General features: G+C 47.0%; 1 protein-coding gene across 1 annotated transcript in view; it reads right to left on the bottom strand.

The window, feature by feature from the left end:
- Positions 1 to 15,228, bottom strand: part of CFAP54 (cilia and flagella associated protein 54) — a 3,669,934-nt gene that overhangs the window by 1,260,481 nt on the left and 2,394,225 nt on the right. The window contains exon 36 of the mRNA XM_069629416.1: positions 7,888 to 8,072. Within this exon, the coding sequence (XP_069485517.1) occupies positions 7,888 to 8,072 (185 nt within the window). The remainder of the gene's footprint in view (positions 1 to 7,887; positions 8,073 to 15,228) is intronic.

Here is a 15,228-nt window from a genome sequence, read left to right as displayed (position 1 = left end):
TAAAATGTGACCCATTGCCTAATTTGTGCGTAATGGAATCTTTCACCTTCCGGGAGCGGAAATTTGGCTTGGCATGCCTCAAACTGCAATGGTGCTCCGCTCTGAAAAAAATCTTTCAAGGTTAGAGTGGTGCCCCCCCTCCCAATTTGTCTAGAAGGCCGGAGCTGTTCCCGGTGTGAACTCTTATAGCTCATTGTAGTGAGGGGTCCCCCCCGGACAAATATTTCTAGCCTGTAGCGCTTTATTCTAGTAGCGGAGAGTGGTTCTTTTGGATTCTAGCAGACGCCCCACAGCCTCTCTTGATTTAGCTTTTAGAAACCCCAAATACCCCAGTGGAATGTCTGTGGACTGTTATTCCACCCCACCCCACCCCACCCTTTCTCTGTGTCCTATGAGGACCAGTGTGGCCTTGGTGCTAATTGAGCTGCCGCTAAGTAGCAGGACATCTCCAGACCCCCAGGCTCTCATTCCTGGGCTCCTAAACAGGATTTTCCTAGCTACCCAGGGTTTCTTGCCTCCCCAAATAAACTGTGATATCTCTTTCTGTAGTCATGCTATCAGTTAGGGGGAATCCATAGCGGAGGGGCGCCCACCACACATAAAATTCTAGGTAGAAGAGTCATTTTGACCGCCATAATTCTTGCGAACCAGGATGACTCCTGCAGATCCCATCTCTTTAAGTCTTCCCTGAGGTTTTGCCAGGGACGTCATTTCACCAAAATGCCAGGGGTAGCGAAGGGACATCACACGACCCTTGACCCCTGATGACATCACAGGAAGTGATGTCATTTGACCCCACCCCGAAGTGATATCGCAGGAAGCAATGGAACACAACCTTTTACCCACTGACAAAACAGGAAGTGGCATCACATAGCATTGTACACTACGAAAAATATGGTTACTATCACTATAATGTGATGTACATTTCATAGAAGAATAGATCACCTTATGTATCGTTAAGATCAGTGTGTATAGGCCAATATTACCAAATTACTGTGAATGCAAGCAGACGTCCATGACCAAATGATAATGATGTGTTATTATATAGCACTTACGCTTAAGCGCTTTATATAGAAAAAATATTGCAGCACTGTGTGCGAAGAACACTACTGATATAACATGCCACCTGCTGCTATGTTTGTTATAAATGCCAATAAAACATTTAAACATAAATAAATAGAAAAAATATACACCCAATATCACCCAACCTGTGTTGGTACTCATTTATCGACCTCAGAAGGATCAAAGGCTGAGTTGAGGCGTTTAAGAACAGACTAAATCAGTGACTCACCCCCTGAAGTGTGCCTGAAATAAACCTTTAATGAGTCTAGCAATTATTGTATAGAATTCCAGAATGACAAATTATGTGGTATTCCTATTCTTTCTTTTTTAGGGTCAGTGCTGAAAGTGTTAGAAATGTGGCACTCCTGTTCTTACTTTTCTTCTTTTTTTTAGGGGCCTGAACAAGAAAGCCAGCCACTCCAGAAGTAAAGAGCCACATGGTGCTGGTCACAGCCCAGGAGCTTGCTTACAAAAAAAAAAAGCGACCTCTGTCGACCCCTAAATGATGTCCCTGGGTTTCACAGGAGGCTTGGGACATTGGTATCAAAGTTCCCTTTGTGCGTGGGGGTCACTTTCACCCCCAGATATTCTAGATGATCTCCTCCCAAATCAGTGGGCAGGACCCCTGCCACCTTATCTCTGCCTGATCCTCTGTAACGTTAAGGGCCCTTGACTTCGCAAAATTAATGCAGAACCTAGAGATCCCTGCAAATTTCTCCATGAGGGCCAGCACCTTCAGTAGGGTATTCCCAGTATCTCTCAGGAACCTTAATACATTGTCGGCATATAATGCCACTTTGTGTTCTGTCCCTTTCACCATTACTCCCTTTATTGTTGGGTCCTCCCTAAGCACCTGCGTCAGAGGCGCTATGGCGTAAACCAGGGTAGAGAGTGGGCACCCATGTCTGGTGCCCGTTCGGATGATCTGGAACGTTTTATAATATTCATTCCCAAACCCATCTAGACCCTTGGCCTTGTTTCTGGTTAACAAGCTTATCACTTTACTCGTTCCCTCCTCTGTAAAGGGGGCCTCTAGTGACAATCTGTCAGTTGCGTCAAATTGAGGCCCTCCAAAAATTACCTCTGATTCTCCATCTGTAGTCCCTCTGCCGCTAATGCTCTGGAGTAGAAATCACGGATGATTTCCAGCTTTCCCCCTCCTCTCTGATCAGTTTCCCTTCCTTGTTCTTCAGCTGTAAAATGAAATTCCTCACCAGTTGTTTACTGAGCTTTGCCGCCAAGATTCTATTCACCTTGTCCCCCTTTATGTAGTATGTTTGTTTAATCTGAATCATCAATTGCACTGATCTATCCGCCAAGTGCACTTCTAATTTGGCTCTGACCTTGATCAGGGCTCTCCACGCCTTCTTCGAACCTTTAACCTTATGTAGCCCCTCTGCTCCTTTGACCTCCTTTTCAAGTGCCAGCCTCACCTGTTCTTTCCCTCTCATGTATGCCGCCGTCTGCGCAAAACATTAAACCGCCTTACTCGCGTCTCATACCATTCCCCAGTTCACTCCTTCTGTATCATTTTCCCTAAAGTAGTGTCTCAGGGTGTCCTCCATGTGAGCCTTCACCACTGGGTCTCCAAGTATGAGGGGATTTAACCGCCACAGTTTCCTCCCTTCTGGTGCCACGATCAGAGGCTCTAGATTCCAACCTCTATGTCTGTCACCTGGGGAATGAATGTGTCAGAGACCAGGATCATATCTGTGCAGGAAAAACCCTTGTGAACCGTCAAATAATGTGTGTAAGCCCTTGTTTGGGGTTGGAAGAATCACCAGTTCTCAAAAAGGTGCAGCTCCCTAAGAAATTGCGCTAATGCGGTCTGTGTCTGACATCCGTTTGTGATGGGGGAAGGGTCTTAATCATCTGTGGGTCCATCACACAATGGAAGTTCTCTGCCTACCAGTACCTTACCCACACACCACCCCTAGATTTTCCGTCACACTTTGGTCATGAACTGATCTTGTTGTTAATTACGGCCATAGAGTCCTACCAGTGTTACCAATTGACCCCTTAATGTGACCCCTACCACCAAGTATCCACCCTCTGGGTCCTTGTGTACAAAATGTTTAGAGAAATCCGCCTCTTTCATGATGAGAATCCCGACCCCCTCTTTTTAGCACCACTAGAAGCAAAAAAATGCTTTGGGAAGAATTTGTGTCTGAGGCGCGGTTCATCCTGCAATAAATGCGTTTCACCTAACCAGGCTACCGTGGTGTGCAACTCCATCAAACGCCTCAGGATGCAACGCCTCTTAACCGGGGAATTTAGGCCTTGGACATTAAGGGATACCATAAGTAAAATCTGTTGTCATCCAATCCCTGTTAGTTTCCCTCCTTTGACCTCTTTCTTTACACCTTTCCCCTGAGTGCTTGCTTGTGATTTTCATACCACCATTCCCCCCCAACATAACAATGAAGTGCACACTTCCCCCCCAAACACCCCACACTGACCTAATCATCATCCGCTGGGATCTACCACCACACAGGCCGATAAGGGCCTATCCAATCCCGGTTTTTCCCCCCACCCCCTGTTCTCCTACCCAACGTTTAACAATATCGTAGTGATGGGCCACCTCCTTCAAAGCAACACTCATCATTTGGCTCATCTCTTACCAGAGATTTACAGCACCTGTATGAGATTATAGCTCATGGTGGGTCCCCCTCGCCTCCCTTCTACAGTTTTGTGTTGGTTTCTCCCTTTTGGTGGAGGTCAGGCTGATGTCCAGCGTTCTTTACTTCCACTCTGAGGAGTGGCCTCTTTGTCCTCTGGGCTTCTTTTCGCATCGTTGGGCCTCCCTTCTTCCATCATTGCGGCCATTTCTTCTTCCTTGGAGATCGACAACTGTTGCCCCTGCCACTCAAAGCACAAGGCACACGGAAAGAACCAGCAATATCTGATTTTATTTGTGCAAAGCCAGTTGGTTACCAGTTGGTTACCACTCCTAGCTGCTTTCGTTTGACTAATGTCGCCTGTGCCAAATCTTGAAACAGGACCATCGGGGTATCTCTAAACCTCACTGGTTCCTGTTTACATGCTTCTTTCATTATTTCTTAGTTCAATTGGTATAAGTGTACCCTGGTCAGAACGTCCTGTGTGAGGTTCCTACTCATTTGAAATGGTGAGTATACTCAATGGGGGCGAGTGGATTTGCGCATTAGTCTGCTGTTGGGCCTGCTTCGGCGCCTCTGCGCCCATCAGGAGCGTCTTGATGTCTCCTGATTGTGGGCCTGTCTGCTTTGTTGACTGTTTAGCCGCAATGGTGCCTAGACGGGTGCTCACTTGCCTTGGCCCGTCGCACCCAGTTCTTCTGTCTAGGTGCGGAAGGAAGGGAGGAGCCTCCTCCGCACTCGCCGCGCCTTTGCCTCGGCTAATGTGCCCCCGCTGGACTGACTGTCTCTCCCCATTTAATTTGAGAGGAGGTTGTTCTCTATGGTAGCGCCATGGGATTGCCTGGTATGGTGTCAATGTCACTACTGCGTGCCTGCTCACCGCAGTCTCAGCCCACTTGGCACCTCAACCTATGCTTGCCATGTGTGTCCTGCTGTGTTCCTTTTATGCTTTGGGAGGCTTACCACCCAGGTTTCTTTGTTACACATGAGGGGGTGTCCACCCCTTTATGCCCCTCTCTTTCACATTTCGCCTCTAGGGGCCCGGGTACTTCTTCCTTAACTCAGCACCTTCGGCTTCCACCATCTAATTGGGGAGCTCCATACCCCCTCGACTCTGCTGCCATGTTGGTGTCTGCTTCTCTCCACCTCTGCCTCCTCGTCTCCATAAACGGCTCCTGCGGGACCTTTCTCTTGCCCGAGACGCTGCTGTCCTGCACGGCTTCATGGGTGCTTCCCAGTACTGCAGCTCTTCTTCTAGGTCACCTGCCGTCTGTGTCTCCGCTGCAGATGCGGCAGACTCAATCTTGGAGCCCTGTGGTATTCTTTGCCTTTGCTCCCTGCCTGCTGCCGATTTCACTTGCTCCCCGCCTCACTGCTTACACCGCGGGAGCTGGGATCCATCACTCTTCCCACCAGGTTCGCCTGCTTCCTCACACCCAGCGACCCCGCTCGTGCTTCAGGGAGAAGGGGACCACTGCTCCTCCAGCCGGGCTCATACACAACCATGCTCCCCACTACCCTGCTTACACCCCGGGGAGCATGAGCCCACCTCTCCTCCGGTCCAATCCACCCCTCACCCCCCGGCGCCTTACTTGCTATTCCTTCAGTGTCAGGGGTTGTGCCGCCATCCAGCTTATACTGCTGTGCCTGCGTTTTTATCCCTCCACTGGCTTCCACAGTTCGCAGCACTTCTTTTGGATATTCCATCTACACTATGCAATGAAACTCCACCCGCTTTGCCCCCCAAGCCTTGGGGGTCTTCACCTTCGTTTCCAGTGCTTTTAGTCACCTTATGGGGGTTAAAAACGAGCGGGAACAGGACCCAGGATCAGGAGCTCAACAGGGAAAACGACTTCCTCTGGAGGAGTAAGATTTCCCATGTAATGCCCGAGATGATGGTGAGATAACCCTGTTATATTGTGCCACATGAGAAACAGTGTATCGTCTGTTTCTGCATCTGTGTTTGATTCAGCGCAGAAATCCGCAAACAGTTCTTCTCTTGTCAAGTACCAACCCTCTGGAACTCAATCCCGGTATTGGGTCAGAATGCCCCCATAATTCTCCAATTTCACAAATCTCTCAAAACATGCCTTTTTCCAACAACACCTGACCAAGGAATAATTCCAATGGACGCACATGCCAAAACACAGACCTCAACTCACAGTACTGAGCTTCTGTGAAAAAATTCCAGCCCAAAACCTGTCTACCCACACTCACAGCGCTCTGCTGCTCTTGCGCTAGTTTGCGCTTTAACCAATAAAATCTATATTTATAAAATTCCAAATATGTTTGTATGTTTCTCATACAATTCCACAACGCTCCTGGAAGTGGTGGAACATCAAAGAGGTCGTAGAAGGACTGGACAGAGCTCACTGCAAGCATCTGGGTTCTAGAAACAAACCTGAAGGTCCTTCCTCAAAAACCACATTTCAAAGCCCTAGGGCGCATCGTTTTGGAGACATTTGCACTGCAAGGCACTGCACCCTGCCAGAGTTAAACGGCAGGTGGGGAGAGCGCACAGACCTTTCCTAGTATCATACAGCACCCCAACTCTCACCAACACTTACCACCCCTCCACATCTGCTCTGGGGTATGTCCGCCAGACACAAATGCCCATTCTGAGCACGGTTTACTTCAGAGTGCAAAGCACATCAAGCTATAAGGGACTCAGGACAGCGACCTACAGGATGAGTGTTATGTCTGTCTACAGAACCCGTGCGGAGTACAGGAACTTTTTGCTTTTGCTATTACACAATCAAATATGTTTAGAAGGTATGCTCTTTCTCTCATTACAAGCTAGTAATTTCTACTCTGGTTTATTCACGATTGTACTATTGTTGTGCTCTTCTCATCGGTCTGCCTGCTTATCGTCTTTCTCTCTTGCGCTCTATCGTCAATGTTTCTATGCATACGCTCGTTCTTCTGCCACAAACCTCCAGTGACGACCGGTATATTTTCTGGCTATGCTTTGAATCTCATCTTCTTTTCCATTTCCTGTTCATTGTTTTTAAAGTGTATACACGATTTGGGCCCTCCTTATCTCTCTTCCATGGTTTCTTTTTATGTACCTATTCCTCGTCTCAATTCTCAATCGATCTTCCTTCTCACTATTCCTAAACCTCCCTGTGCGCTTTCTCGCTTCCAGTCCTTTTCCTTACTAGCTCCTAAGATTTGGAATTCTTACCTCTCACAGTTTGTTCCTCTCCTTCACAACCCATATTTTGCTCTTCGCTTACAGCCCACCTTCTCTCTTCATAATTCTCTTTGTTGTTACATACTAGATGTGATCTATTGTACTGTTAGTTTTAATGTTCAGCGCTTTGGTGAAAGCGCTATATAAGTTCTATAAATACAAATACAGATATACTAATTTAGGGGTCAGGTAGGCCTGGCATTTAGGGAAGAGGTGCAAAACAAGAAGAGCGAGTGAGAGGGATGGCCCTTGTGCCCACCACAGCTTCAATTAAAACCCTTGCATCATTCTTGACACAGAACAGCACCCAGGAGCTGTGATAGAGCCGACCGTGGAGTGGTATGGTACCAATTTATAGCTGTTGAAATAGTTTCCGGTCCTGACTGCATCTGAAGGAGATTTCCAGGTTGAGCAATCTGTATGCATTCAAAACAAGTCAACTCTGTTGCATGCTTGCAGATGTAGTTCAAGTCACTTATGTTACATGCTGGTCGACGTGGTTCAAAGGGCCAGCCCTTCTCTAAAGGAATTTGAACAAGTAATTTATGTTGCACAGTAGTAGAAGTGATGATATGTCTAAAGACAACTGAAACAAACAAGTTAATGAGGTTGCATCCTGATGATAACTGAAGAAGGCCATCCATATTGCACTTGAGTAGATAAGTACTAAAGCTCAGCAATGATGGCCTTGAAATAGAACTGGAAGTAATGAGAGACATTATGTGATACAGCCTAATAATAGTGGGGGGAAATAACTAAGCCAGAAGAAAGAAGGAAATACCATTGCCGACATGTAAAGTTTGTTTCAAGAGGAATACAAGTATTTATAATGTTTCTACCAATCTTTGCATCAACTAGGAAATCAACACAGAAGGTAAACATCAAATACTTATTTTTGGCAGGTTTGAATGAAATAACCATAAATAATTGATGTGATTTTTTTTACTTTTTCTTTGATGGTTATGCTTTTTGCAAAACTAATAATCTACTTTAGTTCTGAAGGAAGTATATTACCACAGCTCTTTTCAGGTGAAGGAATATTTTGAAAAAATGATCCAAAAGAGTACTCCTTAACACGTTTAGCTTTTCCTGTTCTTTGATGGAGCGGGAAGTGGAGATTTCAGTTTCATTTGTCCTTTGTGTTCGAGGAGTGTCCATTCCACTTGTTTTACTGCTCTTCTCAGAAACTTCATCAGAATCTGAAATTAATGACAAGTTTAAAGTTAAAAAATATCTAGGTCTATAAAATGGCATATGCCCTGTTTAATGTACCAAAATGAAATAAGGAAACTAACAGTAACCTTTGTTCTCTCAGATGACTTCTTTGGTAAATTATGAAACAATCTTTGAAAAACCTCAAGTGTTGGTTAAGACCAAATATTTTCATATCCATTAACTGTCACATTTTACAACCTACAAATCACCCCTCCCCCATAAAAGTAGTACCCAGGTGATCAACCACCTCTATCACTGCTGAAGTTGGACAAACAATTAACTTACTAGTAAGCAGTGAAGAAGAACGATTTGATACTGTTGAGAGATTACAACTGAGTTGTTGTTTCAGAATTTGTCAAGTATACACCGAATATACACATCCAAACACTACAGCAATACCTGATGTAACAATGCATCAACAACTCCTTTACAAACATCGAGCAGGAAAGGTGTATTTTTCTATGGGCATGATTTCGTTGACTTAAAACAGGCAGCCAATCCTAAAAGGAAAACTATCAGCCTGCACCCCTGGCCACTAGCATACCATCACAGACTGCATACAAAGCATTGGTGGAAAATGGGGGTGGGGGCTTGGAGAGTTTTTCAAACCTTTCAACTGTTTAAGCCATACCCTGGAGAAAAAACAGATACGGATTGGCCCACAGAGTCAGATGAGCGTTGGGGAGTGAATGAGACACAACTGTGTGTGTAGTATAGTTAAGGTCAGGTAAGGTCAGGTGGGGAGGAGAAGAGACTGACCAAGAGACCAATGAGGAGGGTGTACCAGGCGAAGAAGGAGGCAGAGGCTGTTAGAGTATAGAGGGAGAGAGACCAAAGGTGAGGTATTGGTTGTGAGAGAGAGTGGTATAGGTTGTATGTCGTGTAATGTGAGGAGTGTGTTTAATAAACAAGTGGGAATGAGACAGATAGAGAGGAAGAGATGTTAAGGTCAGTGAAATTGAGAGAGAGTGTGTGTGATGCTGGAAATGTATCGGAGGGACAGGGCCTCTGTATTCTTGTCCTTTACTGTTTTTTTTATTGTGTGTTCTGTTGTGTGTTTATGTGGGACTCCTGGCGGTGCAGCTCTCTCTTTTGGTTTGGTGAACAGACCCATGGGATACCCTTATGGCACCCATGGGTGGGGGTACAACCCTGTGCCCCTAGTGTATATTTTTGGGCACCTGCGGGTGACCCACAGAGCAGGGTATGGGCTGGTGGCAGCTCCATGCTGAATTTGACAGGTGCTCTGAATATCCTCCATTTTGGGATACCCAGGCCCTGGCATTGGAATCAGTTGATTCCTGATAGGAAACAAGATGGCCCCTGTGGCCTCTTGCTTTCTATTGCCTGTTACCTTGTTTTCCCTAAGTCCTGGAAGCCCTGACTCTGTCCCTTCCCCCTGACCGGCTGTTGGGTCGAAGTTCAATACATGGTGTTGTTGTGAAGTCCAGGCCAGTCTGGCTGGAGCCTTCCCAATGACTGTATGTTATGGGTACGCCTGTGAGTGGGACCTGGGTGAATGGAGTGTGTGACAAATACGCATTCTTTGTTGTGGGTGTCTAGTATCTGGTGTTTGACACAATGACTGAGGCAGCCCTGCCCGAAACTGGTATGAATGCAGTGTGGAGTGTTGAATGGCTGGGTACTTGTCCCAATACACAAAACTTGTTGTGAGTGTCTGGAGAGAAGTGAATGTCCTGAATGCACTATGCACCTGATTGGCTGCCTGCCTGCGTGAATGCCCTTCTGACCGATTGGTTGCCTGAGTGTGACCCAGCAGAATGAATGGGAGATCAACTAGTATATCTGGGGGCCTCTCAATGCTAGAATTCGTGTTCAGAAGCTGAAGTCCACTACGACGAGTAACGGGAGTAAACCTGAAGCTTGACCTTGAAGCCCTGCTGGAAGAGAAGAATTGCTGTTGCTCTCCTTCACAATCTGAAAGCTGCTGTGTCTCCAAGAACTGACCCAGAGAGTACCTGTTAAGGTGCCCTCTTCCCGAGCTACGAGGGACCATCATGCACCAGTTGATCTTTGCCAAAGCTCCCTGGTAGACAGACCTTTGAAAGGCTGCCGACCCGAGACGGGGACTGCCGCGTAATCCCAATGAGAAGCGCCCGGACTATTGTCCGCCACCGTCGACGACCCCTGTCGCCGACCGGAACCGCAGCGCTCCCGTTTACCTAAGAACTTGATTTGATCCAAGGACGCTGTCGTCTGCATCGTCGCCGTCTTTTCCCGCTGGAGAAAGCCTGACCATCGACGCGCCAAGGAATATCCGCCGGTGGGTTTCCCGCCACCCAAAGACCACAGAGACACCGACGACTCAACGCCCTTGCTGGGCCACAGTTCTTCAAACTCTTTGCGGTCCAGAACTATCGACACTGAGGTGCCCCGCACGCCTCTTCCTTGCAGGACGTTTACGCTTCCCAGTCAACGTGCACTGCTAGGAACGAAGCTGCCACTTCACCGTCGTAGCTCACCATGTTCTCTGTTGGACGTTCGACGACCCATGACTCCTGCTTTAAAGGGAGGGCACTCAAGAAGGGCTGTTGATTCCCTGACGAGGAATGCTACAACGCCAGGTACTTTGGGGTTGCAGAACTAATGGGAAGTCCCTTGTGAACAATATATGGACTGGGCTTGTGATATATCTTTATTCCACAAGTTGCCCAGGTTGGGGGGATCTCGACACAGAACTGTGTCTCGGTAGAAGGGCCAGTATTCTGCCAATTGTTCTCACCAACTGCTTTCCTCTTACCTCTATTGTTGGTTTCCGTTACAAACTGATTTGTGTGCCATTTAACAGTCCAGTTGATGCACTTTAAAGAGATCTAATAGTAACTGTGGTACCACATAGAACTGTAAATTTGCCATTATAGATAACCAAGTAAAAAGTGAGTTATCGTGATATTGTACATAACCTTGAATATTAATTATATAAAGACTGTGTTTTAACTAATACAGTGTGCGGACATTCCTTTGTGGGTGCTTGGGGACTACACTGTACTTAAGAACCAGCCCGCATCACCTCATGAGAAGCTAGGCCTTGATTGCTCGACCACGTACCAATAATAGAGAATCTTGGCCGGTGTCCTCTGTGCCTCTCCTCTGCAATATAGAGAGCAGGAGTACAGACACCCCCCTCCAGTCTTTGCAGAGTGTATGGGGAGGATTTGGAGAGAGTTCAAGGTGGTAGTGGGAGTATAGGTGTGGGTGGTTAGAAACAGAAAATGGGTTGAAGTTAGTGGTAAGAGATAGGAGAGCATGTCATAAGGCAGAGAGAGGGGGTGTATAGTGAGAGGTGTTTAAGTGAATTATTTCAGGATACAACCCATACAATCCACAAATTAAAAGAAAAGATTCATCACAATATAATAATACAAAAGCAGTACCATGAATGCATTTCTTAAAAACATTGCAACTGTGATTCCATAAAATCCCAATTTCACAACAATAATTGATGGCCAAGATGCTCTTGATACATGTATTTCCTTCTTAAACGCCACGCTTTCTTCAGGTATTGAAACTGAGCCCAGAGTTCCAAATTGCTCTTGGTTCCCAGAAATGTTATAATGGCCGACTGCTATTCACAATATTAATTTAAAGTCATTTACTCCAAAAACTGGGGGGTATAGACTGTAATAGCCCCCATTATAACTACCTGTGATGGCTGCCATTGGCAAGACCCCATATCTGGCCTTAAAATACCTGATTTGTGCTTCATTGTCTTCAAGAGTACTTAGATACTTTTCTAGGAAAAAGTGAGATTTAAGCAATGAATGTTATTCCAGTGGAGTCTAGCAAAGATAATTTCAGTTGGTAGTACCGGTCGTTATTTTTCTGTATAATGTGCGCTTTTGTGTTTAAGTTCCCTAACCTTATGATGGTAGATATAGGAGGTAGTCCCAATTTACAAAATGTAAATTACCCAGGGGAGCTTTTTTGTTCCACTTTGTGGAAGAACATCCACCAATGCGGATTTATAAGAAGATAGAGACTCCATTGTCATAAGCTTATACAGGTACAAAAGGGGTTTAAGTTTGGCATCGTATACTACCCCATAAACCCCTAAATCTAGTCTTAGTGGAAATAGATGGTGTGGTAGTGTGAAGTTAGAAACTCTTCTTCAAAATGCAGATTTCTTTTTGCTCCAACTTTATGAGATCTGAGCTCCGTAGAGTGCCCAAAAGTTGGCACATGCCATCCGTATCTACAAGCTTTGGTAAATTGCCTTCCTATCAAAATGTTGCAAAAAGCGTTGTGCACCCCTTTTGTCTAGTAAAGTTTGCTATAGACTTACCAATGTGTTTCCCCCTTTGATGTCTTTCCTCTAGACAAGACACCCAGGTAGTCTTAAAAGTCAACCCTCTCAACTTCAAAGTTTCCCAAGTGGATTGGTGGGGTAGATTTTCCAATGCATTTAGAGGATACAAGTGATTTGGTCTTAGAAAGATTGATTTCCAAACCCATATTCAAAGCTAGAGCTGCAAATGAATTCAACATCTTTAGAATTCCCACCCTGTTTTGCTGATCAATACCATGTCATCGGCATATAGGAGAATTCCCATTTTTTTCTCTTCCCAAGAGTGGGACATCCACATTTAGATTTTTAATTTCTATAGCAATTTTATTTATATACAGGCAAACAAATGTAATGGCTAGAACAGCCCTTATTTAAACCTTGACCTACTGAGAAGTGCCTTGTCAGACCCCCACCCTTACCCAAGCGCACCTGAGTGTATGTGTCGATATAGGGGCTTTGTATTTCTGCTAATAGATGTATCAGAACACCTCCAGTTCAAGAAGTACTGCCATAATTGTTCTCTTGGTATTGAATCAAACGCAGTATGCAGATTTATAAAGACCAAATACAACCTTTGATTCCTGAGCTTTGTGAACTTGTCACCAAGTAGCGTTAACCTAAAGATTGATCCAGTGGGCCAATGCCGGCACTGAAGCCTGCCTGTAAATCAGAAAGGACTCTGTTGTGCTGAGGGCGTGGCTAGCAGCGAAGAGATGCAGACGTAAGCTTCGCTAGCTCCCGTGGCCGCCGCATACATCCTGGATATACAGCCTGATATCCACTGTGAATTTCATTACAAAATGCATGACCTGTAGCGAAACAGCTGAGGCACATTTGGTAGAAAACAGGGACCGTACCGAGCCTCCTGAACGGGACCAGCAGTCTCTGAAAACCAGCAGGGTCCAGAGAAAGCAAGCCAAGATGGCCACGAGATGAGGACCTTAACGGCTGATTTCTGAAGTGGAACAGTGCTACGACTACGGCGTGGCAGCAGAGGACTGGTGGAGGAGACAGACGCATAGACTGCCAGTGCGTCGCATCCTGTGTACCGGGGAGAGTCTGGAAGCAATCGCCCGAGTGGGCACCTAAACCAAAGGGAAGGAAGGCTCAGGCGCTGGCCGTGTGTGCAGAGATCGGAGGAGGGGCCCTGAATTACGCCGCGGACCGGAGCGATGGTGGAGTAATTAAGGCCCACGAACCCACACTGCTATCAAAGGTCTGAGCCTTGCAGCGAGTCCAGTGGAGCGGACTTGTCACCAGCGACGGGGCAGCAGGACACCGGGGAGAGTGACCCACCGGCGTCGCTGGGTGAAGTCATATTACACAAAGGTACACCCTCTGGCGTGGAGTGGGGGGCAGACCCCGCCCGCTGAACGGCATCCAGCCTGGGCGAAGGAAGCTGCTGAAATCGAGCAGGTGGATTCCGTCACCGCCTGCCGAGGCCCGCCCCCATATATGTGTAGTGAACCCTGCCGAGGACAGTAGAAGAGGCATCAGGGGAAAGTACATAACCCTCACCCTACCCGACCAACACGTCCCGCCCAGCAGTATCCAGCAGGGATCGAGGGGTGAGACCAGAAGACTTGCACACAGACGATCCGCGGAGGCATAGAACGTAGAGACAATCTCCGGTGCCTGAAGTGAGAATGTGACATGAGCGGCAACAACGCCAGCCCGCCCAAATCCGGGTAAGCAGAGTCGCCACCTGATACACAGCGGCCATCACTGTTGCATTTGTGTGTGGGCTTGGTCGCAAGAACTAAGCAAGCACGTTCTGCCAATTGTCCACCTGCGCAGGAGAAGGCCAGCAAACTAACGAATCCTCCCGACGGGGGTACCAACTCCTTCATAAACCGCCAAGCACACTAAATAGGGGAACCACGGGGGATACTGTACTGAACTGCCACACTACACGGTCAGGAACCAGGTAGACTGGTGTTCACCTGTACATACCAGGCCATGCTGAGACAAAGTGGTGGTGAAAAGAGGTCTCGTAACCGAGGTCACTGAGAGTCGACTAGCGCAACATAAGACACAGAAGTGGCAGGTAAGACAGCGGCTGCGAAGTTACCCAGATCAACTCTCCTCCCCTGAGATAGGGGCCAGAGACTGCTCGGTGCAGGCCCGGAAAAAGGTACCCAACACACAACCACAGGGATTCGTAGTGCCTGGAAAACCCAAGTGCCCACATGTAACCCAATGGACAAAGTGTACACTAGAGCGCTGGGCCAACTGGAGAGGTGCTAAACATCGGCAAGCCACAACAACGGTTGCAAAGAAGACCATGAACCGATGAAGGCAGCCAGACAGAGCAACAGCTAAAGTGTACCAGGAAGGGAATTCGGAAGGTCCTCCTGTGAGCCTAAAGTAGTTGGGCTCTCAGTGGTCAGACTGAGCAGGTGCTGACAAAATAATTCATAGACACTGGACTGGAGAAGGGGGCGATCCAATATAAGGTGGAGGTCACTACACCTCACTGTTTATTCACTGACCAAGCACAGGCGAGAGGGCGCGGCGCTTGCTGTCTCCACAGGTAGCTACACAGACTTGGTAAACAAATAAAACATGCAATTAGCATGGGCAAAGACAACGTGAGGAAACAGTCCACGCAAAATAACATTGACCAGTACACGACGTCAACAATGCAAGTACAAGAAATTCACGCTCCTCTAGGCGCAACGACTGAGACAGAGGGTATACTGTCCCTGAAGGACGTCATGGCTTCTATCGCTGACTCACGTGCATCAATGGAACAAAAAATTGATGGCATAAGCATGGACGTATCGCTTCTCCGCCATGACCTCCAGAAGCTGACTTCTCGTACTGGAGAAGCG

This window comes from Ambystoma mexicanum, chromosome 12 (genome assembly GCF_040938575.1).
Source record: "Ambystoma mexicanum isolate Mex_15411 chromosome 12, UKY_AmexF1_1, whole genome shotgun sequence".
Lineage (NCBI taxonomy): Eukaryota > Metazoa > Chordata > Amphibia > Caudata > Ambystomatidae > Ambystoma > Ambystoma mexicanum.
This window is presented reverse-complemented; position numbering and strand designations above follow the sequence as displayed.